The following is a 16,697-nucleotide window of genomic DNA, read 5'->3' on the forward strand; positions in this document are numbered from 1 at the left end:
CCCTCCCCCAGTGCCATGTTGCAATGGCTTCTCTTCCTGCTTCTCCACCATTACCTCAGGACCCTATTCCTGTTTCTCAAATATACATCAACCCTCGATAACACCGTCCACTAGCACACTATCAGTTTCCATTATTCCACTTCTGAAATAGCCTCACCTGACCAAGAGTTCCCTCAATCCTTGTCTTTAAATTAGTAGACTGGTCATCTGACAGGACAGCACAGTGTCACAGGTAGTAGAGACACTGCCTCACAGCGTCAGGTTCAATCCTGACCTCTGGTGCCGTCTGTATGGAGGGTAGATCAAGGGAAGCTGGCCGGGAGTTTGCAAGTTGCCCTTGTGACCGTGTGGTTTCCTCCATGTGCTGTGGTTTCCTGTCTCATTCCAAAGACATGGTAAGTTTATTGACCACTGTAAATAGCTCCTAGTTTGTAGATGAGTGATAGAATTTGGGTGCAGTTGATGAGAATGTGAGTAGAATGAAAAATGGGCTTAATGTAGGACAAACGTGGAAACCTGAGCCACCAGGACCCGCACAGCCTTCCCGACATGGCGGCCACTACCATCGCCACCCAGAGAGGCCCGGTGTTCATTGGAGAATTGCCACTAGACTTCCTTCGCATTGTGCAAACTCCTGAATGGGTGGATGATAGTTGGCATGGACTTAGTGGGCCAAAGAGCCTTTTCTGTGTGTAGCACACAAAACAGTGGAGGAAAGGAGCAGGTCATGTAGCATCTATGGAGGGCAATGGACAGTCAATGTTCCTCCAGCATTTTGTGTGTTGCTCCAGTTTACAGCAACTGCAGTCTCTTGCATCTCCATTTACCTGTGTTCATCTGTCTGTGACATATCCAATTGGCCAGAAATTTCCTGCAGCTGAAAGGAAGAGCTGCACAATCTCTGCCACAATCTTCAATAACTATCCTCAACACCATCTCTCTCCATGGCAACTGTCTGAAACTGAATCAAGCTGTTCCCAACCTGGCAGTTGTACTTGACCCCAAATGAGCTCTAAGTTAAGTGAAGATTGCGGGGGGGGGGGGGGGGGGGGGGGCTGGTGGCGGGGGCAGGGGGGGGGGGTGGTGGGATGCATGTGACAAAAAGGAAGTAAGCATATGGATGGGAATATACCCTAAGATCATCTTGGTTGTGTGTGTGTGTGCACGTGCGCACACTGACAGACATGCATACATGTACATTCAAGCAAATGCATAACCACATACAGCCACACGCACACATACCTATGTGCTCAGGTGGAGCTATTTGAAGGTGGTTTAACAGGCACTTCTTGGGATGCAGTCATATTCATTATATCTTGGTGAGCTTTACTGTCAGGAGTACCTTAAACTGTTATTGTCAGAGATATTTTAACATTCTGCCTCTCCCTTCCAGAATATAGGTGTTATAACGGCTCCACTTCCTCCACGTGACACATTTTACAGAGGCACAATGGCTGAATGCCATGCTATAAGTTGCATTCATTCTCACTTGCCATATCTCATTTAATCACCCAGTGTCAAATTTTAGTTTGTGAATACTTTGGAACATGTCATTGCAACACAGGCCTTTTTATAAGTACAGTCTTTTTTTATGGTATTAAGTAGGAGACTGCAGGCAATAATTCCAGTGATGATCTCTAAAAAAGGTTTTTGGATAACTTGCTAAACAGAGGTCCTGTCTTCCATATTTGAAGGACTTAAAAGATGACTTGAACACTATTTTGAGGAGAAGGGAGTTCTCTGCAACATCCTGGCCAGCATTTATCCCGAAAGCATCAGTAAAATGGCTTACTGCATCATTGTTTCATGATTTGTGCAATCTTGCTTCTTGCAGATTACCTGCTGTGCTTCAAACATCACACCACTGACTACTCAAAATAAAAGGGCTTTACATTGTCTAGAATTCAAGAAAGGCACAATGCAAAAGGCTTTCTAAGCAGGGCCAGAAAGTACCTAAATTGGAGCTAGTATTGACTCGTTTTCTGATATTTCCCTTTTTGATGTCCGTGGGTTCATTTGCTCTAGTTGCTAACTCCTCTTGAGAGAGAGTGTGGCTGATTCTGAGTTTGTTATGTGATGTATTCTGAATTTGTTACGTGATGGCCTGTGGGATGGTCCTTGCATTTTCACAGGTGTACGCTAGTGCTTTACGGGCCCCCTGGTCTATCCATGCAAATAAACTTGTAACTTCTTCTCAATGTCTTCTTGTCAAGGCAATTAGAGACGGCCAATAAATGCATCCTTGCCACATCCTGAGAATAAAACTGAAACCAATGTATTCCGATGACTCCCACTGAGAAGAAGAAAAAGGAAATGAAGCAAATCCCTCTCAATAAACAACTTGGCTTTTTTTCCAGGCTTCACTAATCAGTCATGCTTTTAAATCAGCCTGAGTTCACAGAGGATTGCATTGATTTCAACTTTGATGAACTTGACCGATAGTTGATTGGACACTGACTGCAGTGTTAAAGGAGAAATTATTCAACCACAATTTGTCTTTAGTATTTTTGACAGATCATCTGCACTGTACAACTGATCAGTTTTCAAATACTCGTTTATATGGGCTGGTTTACAGTATTTTTTTATATTAAGGAAGACATCACACAATACTCTTGCTGTTTAGTTACTGATTGCCACAGCTGGTTGAAATTGCTGTGGTTAGTGAGACAATCTCAATTAGCATTGATTTGTTTTAATATTTAGAAACATGTTAAGATTCTTCAACTGATGAATCTTACTGATTTACAGTTCAGACTTATTTTGACAGGGCTTATTCTGGGCATATAAGATTAATGCTAACATCCTTAAGAAGTTCACAATGTCCTTTGATTTGAGTATAACAATTACATGGTCACTGTTTAAAAAGATGCGGTTGCCCATCTAAGACCGAGATGAGACATAACTTTTTGCTTTCAGAAGGTCGTGAGTCTTTGGAACTCTTCCTCAGAGGGCAGTGGAAGCAGAGTCTGAATATTCTTGAATTGTAAGAGGGTGTAAGGTTACTGGGGAAGGCAGGATTGCAGAGCTGAGGTTGCAAACATTTCTCATTTTGCATATTTCCATATGACATACGAGGGTGCCATTTGGCCCATTGAGTCTCTGCCAGCTCTCAGAGCAATCCCATTTCACCACATTTTACCCTCTAACCTATTCCTTCTTACATACATATCAACGTCCCACTGATTCTCCTCTCACCCACCTACACGTGGGGTAACACCTCTCACTTGCCAACTAACCTACCGAATGGTATGTCTTAGGGACGTGGGAGAAAACCAGTGCTTCTGGGGGAAACCCACCTGGTCACAGGGAGAAGATGCAAACTCTTCACAGACAGTGCCAGATGTTACTGGCACAGTACTACCTGTGTGATCCAATCAGCCACAATCTTATTGAATGACAACCTCAAGGGGCTGAGTAGCCTGCTCTTAATTCATACGTTGGTATGTACAATTATTAGTTTGCCTTTTCGTGATTTGTCACCATGACATTGTGGTCATTGTGTTCTGTGTAAGTCTTCAGTGTCAGGGTGTGAAATCTGTGTTTGCCTAAAATGAGTGGGAAGTGTGTCCAACAATGAACTTATTAGAATTTCCTTTATTGAAAGGATCAGGCCTGCGTGGAAATCTTCTCCCTTTGCCAATGATAACAGATTGACTCAACCAAGTGGAAATAAGTCCTTTGTCAATTTAAACACTGGATGGGTCATCTTGCTGAGATGTTTTGTGTAAGGCATAGAAATAGGCAAGTTGTTAGCTTGACTCTGGTGGTTAGAGCACAGTTAATGGAAGCTGAAGGAATTACTTTGTGAATATGAACTGAACCTGACCCCAGGAGTGCTTGAGGCTGGCATCAAGTCCAAAAGGAGAAATGGGTTTCATTCCATGATGCCTAAATTATCCTGAGAACAATCAACACTCAGAAATGCTTCCAAGTCATTTAATAATATAACAACGTTTTCAGTGAAGGTTTGACATCCTTTTGACATGTACATGCTCCCTTTCTGTGCTTGAGATATAAATTGTAATTGCTCAAGAGGCAACGCTCCCTATTCTGCCACTAACATGCAGTGTGTGGCATTGAATATGCAGATAAAATCCAGTTCAAAATGTGCTTATTGAAATCTACACTAGGTCTCTCCTACCCTCCATTTTACATGCAACAAACATTCAAGCTCAGCAAGTATACCCAGCATTTTCTCACATGTCCTGCAAATGAGGCACTTGTAGTCATGTCCAACAGAGAATCACAGTTTGTCACTACATGACTGAAAAGACATTTGCCCTGCTGGTGGCCCCAGACGCAGACTCGGGCTTTCGCCAATAGAGTCTTCAGTTGGGGTTTAGTGAAGTAGGGGATGGTAATTACCTTGCATGTGTGACACCTGGCTAACCTTCAGTTAGCAGTTGTTTCTCACTAGTTATATATTTGCACAGAAGTAGAAATCCAGATTGTTCTCACACATTGAGCATTGCTTTGTATCTGACGCAATTTAACTGAAATCTTAAAATGTGGAAGTTCCTCATTGCAGAGCTATTTCTATTTTCTTTCTACCCATTCCATCCCCTCTTGAGGTCATTGAGTCTCTCCTGGGATCTGATCTCCACGGCACCAAGTGACCTTGTTGACATAAATCAAACAGATTTTACTCACTTGAGAACTGTTCCAATGTGTGACGACAGACTAACTCTCTGAGGGAAGCATCACAGCCAAAACTGAAACTCTCTTCACCACACGCCCCTTTCAGCTGCAAAGTCCAGAGCTGAATGAGAGATGATCACTCCCTTTACAACTTAAAGGCCTTGAAATCACAGGATCATGATGGCTGCTCCATTGCAGCCATAGCAACTATCCATCTGTGCTCAGCAGCTGTAGAGCTCTTTGGTTGTGTTGAAAGGGACACAATAGGTAAAGTAAAAAATACAGATCATTCATGCTTTGTTTTGTGCTTGCTCCTCTTCCTTATTTCCACTAGGCTGGTGACACTGAGTAGGTGAGGTTAATACTGCCCCTCACCCCTCTGCCATGTTATTTGAGTGCAGCCGCTTCAAAATCAGGAATACAGAATTCCAAAGTCCAAAGATAGCAATGTCACATCAAAGCAGTCCTGGACTAAGATCTCCCTCAAGCCCTCAAGGAATTTATCTTGACAGGATATAATGACTGTTCAACCCTACTTAACCTCTTCTCTACAAAATCCCCCACCACCCGCCCCTCATCCATCACACTACCTTCTGACCCAAAGCTGGAGGAAACTTAACATTGCTAAATTGATTCTTTATTGCTTTGTGTATTAAGAAGGTGCTGAGCCATTGTTCTTCCTGTGGATCTCTTCATGTTTGAAATCTGGAGGAATTCCAGAGCGTCACATGAAGTACTTCAAATCACTTCAAAGGGAAGTACTTCCAGTACTTCAAAGGGAAGTTTATGAGGAGGTTGGAGACCAACCAGGGATAAGAGAGGAAAGGGATAAATTTGGTATCTGTAGACCAGTTAGCGTAAAATCAAGAATGGATGAACGAGAGGCCCTTTCTGCTTCATGGTGGTAAAACACAAGTTCTACAAGTCGCCGCTAGGAAGGACTGAGGAAGATTTAAATTAAACATAAAATCAGGATGTGCAATCATCCCTGTCCATTCGAAATGGCTTCAGCTAGCCAGGATAATAAAGTGTTTATTCAAATCTGCAGCAGATGGAGTTAATTGTGGGAAGTGTGAGGTCCTCTGTTTTTGTCCTTAGGAAGAGAGAACTGAGGATATTCTCATGGTGAAAAAGCAAAGAACTATTGCAGAGCAGAGAGATTAGGGGCCCAAGTATGTCAGCTATTAAAGGCAATTTTTTGGAAACAAGATAAAAATATTGAGTAGATACCGGAAAATTAGCCTTTATCTCAGTGGAGCTGGAACACAAAAGGACTGAAGTTACTCTACAACTTTGTGTAAGGTAGCATTGTTGTTAATTTACTAGACCAGGATCCAGAGACCTGGACTATCGATTTGTGGACATAAGCTAAAGTCCAACTGTGGCAGTTGGTGAACATAAATGAAAGTAACTGAATAATTCTGGAATTAAAAAGCTACTATCTATACTGATGACCATGGAATGATCAGATGGTTGTAAAAACCCATCTTGTACACTAATTTTCCTCAGGAGAAGAAATTTGCCATCAGTCTGGCCTATACATGATTTTTAACAGCGTTGAGGAAAGCTGCTTAAATCAAGCAACAGTTATTGATGGATGCTAAATGCCATCTTCCCATGAGTCCTGCAAGTGAGTAAATTTAATAAAAAGGAATTTGACTAAACTTTTAATTGAGCACCTCAGGAACGCTGTGGCAGTCTCATAGCAAATTGACCAGACAATACCTTGGTATTTGTTTATTATTGTCATGTGTACTGACATACAGTGAAAAACATTTGTTTGTGTGTCATCCAGACAGATCATGCCATACATAAGTACATCAAGGTAGTAAATAGAAAGCAGAACACAGAATATAGTGTAGCAGCTACCAAGAAAGTGCAGCGCAGCTATATAAGAGAGCATTTTAGTGATTCTGACAGTCTTGGAATTGAGATTGAGAATGATTATGATAAATATAATGAGAGGCTCTGCTGGCCACAGCTTGCAAAGAGTTGCCACACTCTGCCGCCATCTTGGTCGAGCAACCAGTGGATTTAAATTATGGGGAAAGGTGGCTGAAGTGAGGCTTGTTTTACATTGGTGACAAAATATTAAAGGATGATCTAGCCATAGTGTTTAAGATAAATATTGGATTTGATTGGGAATCTACCAGCCAATGCTTTACAAAACTTAGAGTGGCATGCTTTCAGGGAGTATCATAAAACTCCCCACAGAGAATGTCTTTCTGAAGCTCAAAACCTTGCCAAGCATTGTAGGCAACAATTAAAGTACTGCTTTTCAACATTTTTATTACAACAAAGAAGGAGGCCATTTGGCCTGTTGAGTCCATGCCAGCTCCCAGCAGACCATCCCCATCAGTCCTATTTCCCTTCCTGTTCGCTGAAACCTTGCCACTCATTCTCTCTCACACAATCATCAGTTCCCCTCTTTTGATTCTTTTAGCCACTTACTTACATCAGTGGCCAATTAATATACCAGCATATCTTTAGCATGTGAGAGGAAACCGGAGCACCCTGGGAAACCCACTCAATCACAGGAGAATGTGCAAATTCTACTGAGACAGCAACAGAAGTTAGGATGAACTTGTACTACCTGAGCTGTAGGGCAGCAGCACTAACTGCTACACCACCATACCACTTAGGAGCTGGCATATAAAAAGTGGTATTTGGTTTATTATTGTCCCGTGTACAGAGACACAGTGAAACACGTTGTTTTGCATGCCATTCATTTTGATCATTCCAAACATAAGTACGTTGAGGTAGTACAAAAGGAAAAGCAATAACAGAATGCAGAATATACTGCGACAGTGGCAGAGAAAGTGCAATACAGGTAGACAATGAGGTAGATTGAGAGACCAAGAGTTCATCTTTAATGTACAAGAGTTCCATTCAAGAATGTTCATTGTAAATGTATCCTTGGCCAAATGAACCCTCGATTGTTGTATTAAAAATGTTCTTAAGAGGAGAAAGTTGATGCCCAAGAGAGATCGTAAGATAATAATTTGACCAAGAGATCCAGGTAATGTACAAAGACGGGTAACAGAGGCCATGGTTATTGATGTAGAGACTTGAATTTAAAACCCACTCTGGCTCAGCCTTGGATATATTCAATAACTCAGCCTCTGTAGCTCATTGCTTCGCAATTCTCTGAGAGAGGAAATTCCTCTTCATCTCTGACTTATATGGGCAACCCCTATTTTGAATTCTCGACAAAGGGAAATATTTCAGCACTAATCCAGATACACCCACTCAGAACCTTATATATTTCAATGAGGTCACGATCTTGCAACATTCCCGTGGGGTCCATTACCATCTTCATTGTTTATGACGTTTCTGAGATTCTTGTCATTTGAAACTTTGAAGCAATGCCATATTTACCCAAGTTATTAGTATGTATTATGAAAGCAGTGATCCAAATACTATGTCAAGAGAGCACTTTTGTACATCATTACAATGTGGAAAAGAACTATTTAAATGCTAGTTTAATTTCCATGCTGCCACTATCACTTTATTCCCATGAGTTTCAAGTGTGCTAATAGGTCTATGATATGGAGTCTTGTAAGACATCTTTTGAAAGGTCCATATACACAACATTAGAGGGGGATTTAGGACACCTGTGAGATGCAAATGGATTCATTTCATAGACATTTCCAAAGTTAATTTTTCATTAGTGTAAAATCTATGAGTATTGACTTTATTTTTCACAGAAAGAACAAATTTACTCTGTTCATAACTCATCTGATAAAGTCTATATGAATATTGCACCTCTAATAGAAAATTAGATTAATTATGAACCAGTGCAATAAATCATAAACCTACACATGGGCTATCAGTCCTACCAAATGTAGGTCAACTGTGATAAATTAATTGAAAACCCACCAGATTAAAACTAATTTTCCATGGTACTGAATTGAAAGAGACAGTAGTGTCTTCATTTTATCGATTCTTTGTTTTTTTTAGTGTTATTTTCAGTTCTATTTCAAACTGGTTTCTCAGTCAATATTCTCACCTACCCATTCACCAGTCTGGTCTCTATTAGCCTTTCCTTCCCTCACATTGGCCAGTTACGTTCCTGCTTGTAGTTCTTTCTCCATCTTTGCCTTTTATTACCTTGTTCGTTTGTTGACGGGACAGGAATAACACTGGCAAGACTGGTATGTATTATCCATCCCTTCCTGCTTCGTGAGCAGACTACCTTGCCAGTTCTTTTCAGGAGTTAGTTAAGAATCAACCATATTGGTACATCTGTAGTTGCGTATCGGACAGACTGGGCAAGGATGGCAGATCTCCTCTCCTGAAGGACCTTAGTGAACCAGATAGGTTTTTGCAACAGTCCAATTGATCCATAATTACCATTAGTTTTGCAAGCTTTTGTTTTCCTTGAATTCCCCAGCTGGCTTGGCAGGATTTGAAATCATATTTCTCGATCAGTAGAGAGATCTGGATACTACTTTGTAATTTAACCACTATGCTACTTGGCCTCTATTCCCACTTTGTGCTGATTCTGTTCAGACTCTCTTTCATTAAAAACATTGGGTCAACCTTCATTTGGTAATTTATCTACTCAATTAGTAAACTCATGTAAACATGTTGGTAGTGCAAGGGATCGGGGGGGTGTGGGAGGGGTATCTGCTGTAATGAACTGAAAGAAGACGGGAAGGAGTTGTTCCTGTAACCACTGCTGGTGTGTGCAAAGCCTAAAATTGGTACTTTTCTTTAAACTGCTTGATGGGTTTCGTGGAATGGAAGTGGAGTCACTAAGCATGGTACACACTGCTTATTCTTTAGTGCTGGCTAAGAAAGAAGGAGACAATGGAAAATCTGAATACTCAGGATGCTAGAGACCTGAAATAAAACAAAAAATGTGGAAAAACACAAAGTCAGGCAGCATCTGTGCAGAGAGAAAAAGTTAATGTTTCAAGTTCATGAACATTGATGATGAGAGGTCATCAACTGGAACCAATAAAGCGTTACCTGACGTGCTGGAAGTTCGCGGCATTTTCTGCTTTCATTACATAGAATAATATAACATGAAAACAGGCCCTGTTGCTCAACTCGTACATGCTGACCAAGGTGCCCACCTAAGCTAGTCCCATTTGCTGTTTGGTTTATATCCTTCTAAACCCCTCCTATCCATGTACCTGTCCAAATGTCTTTTAAATTTCATGATTGTACCTGCCTCAACTACTTTCTCTGGCAGCTTGTTCCATGAACACACCACCCTCTGCCTGAAGAAGTTGCCCCTCAGGTCCCTTTTAAATATCCCCCCCCCCCCCCCACCTTAAACCTCAGGCCTCTAGTTTTTGATTCCCATTCTGTGGGAAAAAGACTTTGTGCATTCACCCTATCTGCGCTTCTCATGATTTTATACACCTCTATAAGGTCACCCCTCAGTCTCCAGCACTCCAAGGAATAAAGTCCTAACCTGCCCAACCTCTCATAACTCAGGCCCTTGAGTTGTGGCAACATTCTTGTAAATCTTCTTTGCACTCTTTCCAGCTTAATGACGTCTTTCCTACAACAGGATGACCAAAACTGTGCATAATACTCCAAGTGTGGCCTCACCAACGTGTTGTACGACTACAACATAACGTCCAAACTCTAATACTCGATGCCCTGACTCATGAATGCCAGCATGCCAAACATCTTTTTCACCACCCTGTCTTCCTGTGACGCCACTTTCAGGGAACTATGTACTCGTACTCCAAAGCCCCTCTGTTCCACAACACTCCCCAGGGCACTAACGTTCACTGTATAAGCCCTACCCTGGTTTGACTTCCCAAAGTGCAACACCTTGCACTTATCTGGACTGAATGCCATTTGCCAATCCTCAGCCCAGTTATCCAGCTGATCAAGATTTCCCTGTAATTTTTGATAACCTTCTTCACTGTCTGTGATACGCCTATTTTAGTATCATCTGCAAACTTACTAACCATGCCTTGCACATTCTCATCCACATCATTTATATCAATGACGAACAACAAAGGTCCCAGCACCTGCCCCTGTGGAACCCCACTAGTCACAGGCCTCCAGTCTAAGAAACAACCATCCCCTATCACCCTTTGCTTCCTACCATCAAGCCAATTATGAATCCAGTTAGTTAGCTCTCCCTGGATCCCATGCAATTTAACCTTCCAGACTAGTCTACCGTGCGAGACCTTGTCATCTATCCTGTCGGTTACCTCTGCTCTGCCTCATCTATCTTCCTAGTTGCCTCTTTGAAAAATAACAGATTTAGTAGACATGATTTCCCATGCACAAAGCCATGCTGACTTCCTAATCAGACCTATCCAAATGCTGGTAGACCCTGTCCCTCAGAATCCCCAACAGTAACCCACCACTGATGTCAGACTAACTGGCCTGTAGTTCCCTGGCTTGACTTTGCTGCCGTTTCTAAATAATCTTAACAACATTAGCCACCCTCCAACTTCACCTGTGGCAAAAGATGAAGCAAATATCTCTGCAAGGGCCTCTGCAATTTCTGCCTTAGCCTCCCACAAGGTCGAAGGTTGCCTTGGAGATTTATTCACCTTAATGTGCTTTAAGGCCACCAAAAACTCCTCCTTGATAATTCATATGTGGTCCAAGATATCATAACTCATTTGCCTCAACTCCCGAGCATCCGTGATCTGCTCTGCAGTAATACTCATTAAAAATCTCTCCCATCTCCTGTTGCTCCACACAAACACCCATGCTGATCTTTATGGGGACCTATTCTCTCCCAAGCCACCCTTTTACTCTTAAAATCTCTTGAGATCTTCCTTAATCTTGCCTGCCAGATCCGTCTCATGCCCTCTTTTTGACCTCCTGATTTCCCTCTTAAGGGTACTCCTACACTTTCTATGTACATTGAGGTATTCGCTTGTTCCCAATTTCCTAAACCTAGTGTATACCTCCTTTTTCCTGACCAGAATCTCAATATCTCCTGTCAACCAGGGTTTCCTTAAGCATATTGTGATTAAGGATGATGTTCAATTTCCTTATCTTAAATTGTTTTCTTCTCTGCAGCAAAATAAGGGTCTGAAGGAGAAACAATTAGACATTCATACTGATAAGATTGCTTAAAGAGGGGGTTGGAGTTGTGGTTATGGAGCTTAGATGCTGGCATACACCGATTGGGCTGTAAGGGCTTTGACCATTAAATACTAATGATAAGCAAAGATAAACAAATTCATGCTTTGCCTTCACATTGGATCTAAATGCATAGCTCTTCCAAAGAGCCAACAGTGAGCCACGTACACTCCATCTGTGTTATGGTCTTCTAATTTCACAACACATTAGCCAACAAGTGGCTTTCAAAATTTTGTTTGTGTGCAATATCTTATGATATCATGAAAAATTTCCCCTCTAACTCTTACCTCTTAATTGGATTTTGTAAAAAATTTATATCATGTGATCCACTTCACAGCAACAACGAAGAATAAATATCTACTTTTTCATTGGATTATAGGATGCAAGGACTGGCAAGCATTTATTTCCCATTCTTAATGATGCATGTATACAGCTGATAATCAGTAGGTGATTATTCTTCTACAACAGCAGTAACTACACTTCAAAAATATTTCATTAGCTGTAAAGTGCTTTAGAACGGCTTGAGATCATGAATGCACTTGTTTCTCCAATAGATTTAATTTCTGATACATTAATAGCACTCCTTAACAACTTACATTTAAAATGAGAGTGCAGAAATTGTAATACTTTTATTTTGAAAAACCTTCCAACAAACATTTCAATGTAATTCATTCATTTGTCACTAACAATATTGGTACAAGATTCCTTGAAGATCTTTGAAGACCACTGAGCTTAACTGTATTTCTGAGAATTAGTTCCATTACTCCTCACTACTGTTCTGCATATCCCCACCACTCTTCTGATTTCTAGCTAGTAACCAATGTAGGTCATCTGCTTGTGTTCCATGAAATTTACCCTATTTGATTGACTCGCAATCTGAGATTCACAACATATGAATTCAACCTGTAACACCAGCATAAATTACTCATTGATTTGATGGCATGAAGAAGAAACTTGGATCTATACTGCATATTTCACATATTAAGGATGACTTAATAAGAATTGGTTACTTTTGAAGTGTAGTCACTGTCATCACACTGGCAGACATAGTTGCCAAACTGCTCACAGTGAGTTCTTATGACTAACAAATGAAGTGACTGATTCATTTGTTTCTAGTGATAATGTTTAAGGGATCAATAATCAATATCTGTGTGCAGTTAACCTCCACCACTGGGGTCTTTGCAACCACCTAGACTGTAGCCAGGTTAAAATACAGACAGTCACATACTGCTGATGACTGTCCAGGTTGATTGTTGGACTGCAACTACTTTGCAAGGCTATTGAGCTGCTGCATGGCTTGATTATTATATAATCGCTGACAAACTAAAGGTAAATATGAGTTAGGAAAATACATCGCTTTTCTCTGAATACTCCCAAAGCATTTTTTTAAATCCACATGAATGGCAGACAAGGCTGTTATTTGTTTCTCAGTTGAAGGTTGACATCTTTGGAACTGCTGCACTGCCTTTATGCAGTACTGGGGCATCAAAGCTGATTATATGTTAAATGCTAAATGAATTTAATGCACAACTTTGGGATTCAAAAGTGAAAATGCTATTGATTGTGCTGAGGAGAAAAAACAAAGCAAAATATTGCCATCAAGATAATAAGGAAAAACTAAAATCTTCCTTGTAGTTGTTCCTTTGCTTTGATGTAATCAGGATTGAAAAAGGATTAATCACTGGCTTAGCTATTTATGTCATACTTACCCAAGAGGATATTTCTGTGTCTGTAGAATTGGCAGATGATGTCCGCCGTGCATTCACATTCACTGCTAAAACTTGTAAACAATTCCAAACTGATGAGAATGCAAAGCAGAAAGGCATTGTGGATTTTATTTTGATAAGTGTCGTCATCTATGTTGGGTAATGAGTGAAAGGAAAAGATGTGTTGGGTTGTGGCATGCCATTTAATAATGAGTCCATCTCTCATGGCCAGATATTTAGTTGCATGTCTGGGACGTCACAATAAACTGATAGGGATCATCACTGCCTCGGTGTTTCACTTGAGTGAAAAAGTAAGCTTTCTTTCCTGAAACCATGTGAAATCTATAAGTAACTGAGTACTTCTCGGACATTTACCTCCAGTAACAAAGCTGACCAGGTGTCTCAGGAGTAACTAAGTCAGGATAAGTTGTGGCTTGTCTTGGCAATTACCACAGCTCAGCATATTCTGTTTAAAATAAACAGCAAGTTTCTTTCTTAATGACCTCACATGAGAATGTGTTGCCATAGGGGGTAGGTGTTGATCTTTTTATCCTGTGTTACAGAAGGTTGCATCTTTGCTGGCGTTATCGGAATATACCTCATTCAAATGTAGTTTACCTGTTACTTGCTTTTACATATATATCTTGTTCCCTGATTGCTGTTTACGATGCTGATAGTAAATGCTTCCCCGGACTCCTTTAACATTTTTATATCTCATTTCTGCACATAGAAAATTAGCAAAGCAGGCAGTTCTTGAAAATGGGCATGACAACCTAATAGAGATGGATGTATTTACTCCACCATGTCACGATGGGAGTTACGGGGACGGGTATGTCATTCCGAGAAGCAAAATAAAACAAAAAAAGTGATGCGAGCTGCCAACACAGAATCTTGTAGCATAAAAAGGGGACCAATAGTAAATGCTATTTCTTTTATTGATGAAATTTATGACATTTCGAGGCCAAGAGGCCCTTTCTCTGATTTAAGTACAACCAATCTAAATTTCTATTCATAGCAGCATTCTCTTACAAGGCTATAAAGCAAAATCACTCGTCTGACAGCCTAGCAACAACTCATTTCCCATTCAGACAATCCAGCCTGCCACTGTGCCACAACAATTGGAACTGCTTAGACAATTCAAGCCTTTTAATTTTAATTACTATCATCAACTTTCAGAGCATTAAATTCCAACTGAAATGTTTTATTTTTCTCCTTCCCCCTTTCCTCTTCATGATTTCACATTAAACACTGTGACCATTCTTAGGATTTTGTTTTGTAACTAGGTCACCGTGAACCTTTTGAATCAGGATAGGTCTGAGCGATAGGTTACGTCCAGACCTGACATGATTCTTCAAAACTAAATATTCTTAAAGTAGCATAGGTGTCATTCATGGGAGATTTTTTTTATATGTGATGCAACACAGCATCATTTGGTGTTTCATCGCTAAGTTCTAAGCCACTGGAAAGAAAGCTAGTGAGATTTTCTACTGTGCTAACAGCGATCCCACTTGCTTGTCCTCAACCCATCTAATTGGATGGCTTAATAGCCGCATATTTAATTGTAGGGGTTTCAACCAGGGGTCAAATTTTCCTGTTCTCCTCATCACCAAATTAAAGTTCCAGGATGAATGAAGCTCTTGGGCAATGTGTTCACTATTTGTAAACTACAATCAACCCAGTACTTTTGAGAGGTGAACAAGCGATCCTGTTGAAACTTGCTCTACGGCTGCAGGGACCGCACACTATTAACCCTGAGGTTTTTTAAAGAGGCAGTGACAGTCTTTAACATTTCCTACCTCCCAGCCATGCCTAAACATGTCTCTACCTGACGTTCAGGCACCAGTCTTCCAACACCGTGATCATAGAGAGAATGGCCTTGCTGATTCTCCTCCTCATCATCTGAAAGCACTGACCCTTCGGCCTCTGTGCTGCTCCCCACATCCCAGCCTACTGCCACCACAGTGTGAGTTCTGTCTGTGTTGCTGTTCCTGTACAGATGACAGGAATCAGCACAAAACCTGTCATATCTCAGCTCTGTATGATGCAGTTCCTCAGTTCACATTGCATTCAGAGCTGTGCCAATGGGGAAGTTGCTACTTCATTGTTCCATCTAGTCATCAAACTGTGACACCGCCACATCTCACAACAGGGAAGACAAGAAAAGAAGACAATAAATCACATTTATGTAGTGCCTTTTATGACTGCAGATGACTTGAACTGTACAGCTCTATTATTGTCTTTATGTGTTCATTTAATGGATGTGGCTATCACTGACAATGCCAGCATTTATTACTCATCCGTTGAGAAGCCACTGCAAACCTTATGGTAAATATTTGATACAATTTAGTGGCTTGCTGGGCTGTTTTGGAGACCAGTTATGAACCATCCACACTGGGGAGTGTGGAGTCACATGAAGCCCAGACCAGGTAAGAATGGCAGATTTCCATCCCTGAAGGACTTCAGTGAAGGAGATAGGTTTTACCAGTGGCTTCATGGTCACCCGTGATTGCACATGAACTAATGTGGCAGCACGCAGTGAGGTCTCACACAGAACCTGATTAGATTTGGGAAGAATGTTGGCTAGGACATCGAATGAGCCTTCTCCTGTCTCTAGGGGCTTTCAGATAGGCAAAGTCGCTTGTTGAGGAGAAAAAAACATCTGGAACAATGCTGGGATTTCAGCCTGCATAGTGCATTCAGGCCTGGGATTGGAACTTAACCCATAACTTATTGCTTCAGAGCTACCAGCTGAACCATAGAGTTGTAGAGTTACACAGCACGGAAACAGGCCCTTTGGCCCAGCTCGTCCATTCCGAGCAAAATGCCTATCTACGCAAATCCCATTTGCCTGTGTTTGGCCCATCTCTCTCTAAACCTTTCCTGTCCATGTACCTGTTCAAATGTTTTTTAAACATTTTAATTGTACCTGCCTCCACCATCTCCCCTGGCAACTCGTTCCATATACCCACCATCTTCTGTGTGAAAAACTGCTTCTCAGATCCCTTTAAATCTTTTCCCTCTCAACTTATGTCCTCTAATTTTAGACTTTCCTATCTTGAGAAAAAGACCGTGACTGTTTACCCTATCTGTGACCTCCCCTCATAATTTTATAAACCTCTATAGGTTATCACTCAGCCTCCTTCGCTCCAAGGTAAACAGCCTACCCAGACTCTCCTTATAACTCACGGCCTCTAGTCCAGGCAACATCCTTGTGAATCTTTTCTGCAGCCTCTCCCGCTTAATCACATCCTGCCAACAGTGTGGTCACCAGAACTTCACACA

General features: G+C 41.2%; 1 protein-coding gene across 1 annotated transcript in view; it reads left to right on the plus strand.

The window, feature by feature from the left end:
• The window catches only part of tenm3 (teneurin transmembrane protein 3), a 712,909-nt gene that overhangs the window by 513,180 nt on the left and 183,032 nt on the right, over positions 1 to 16,697 (plus strand). Inside the window, exon 8 of the mRNA XM_052020035.1 lies at positions 14,146 to 14,244. Coding sequence (XP_051875995.1) covers positions 14,146 to 14,244 — 99 coding nt within the window. The remainder of the gene's footprint in view (positions 1 to 14,145; positions 14,245 to 16,697) is intronic.

Source organism: Pristis pectinata, chromosome 7 (genome assembly GCF_009764475.1).
Source record: "Pristis pectinata isolate sPriPec2 chromosome 7, sPriPec2.1.pri, whole genome shotgun sequence".
NCBI classification, from domain to species: domain Eukaryota; kingdom Metazoa; phylum Chordata; class Chondrichthyes; order Rhinopristiformes; family Pristidae; genus Pristis; species Pristis pectinata.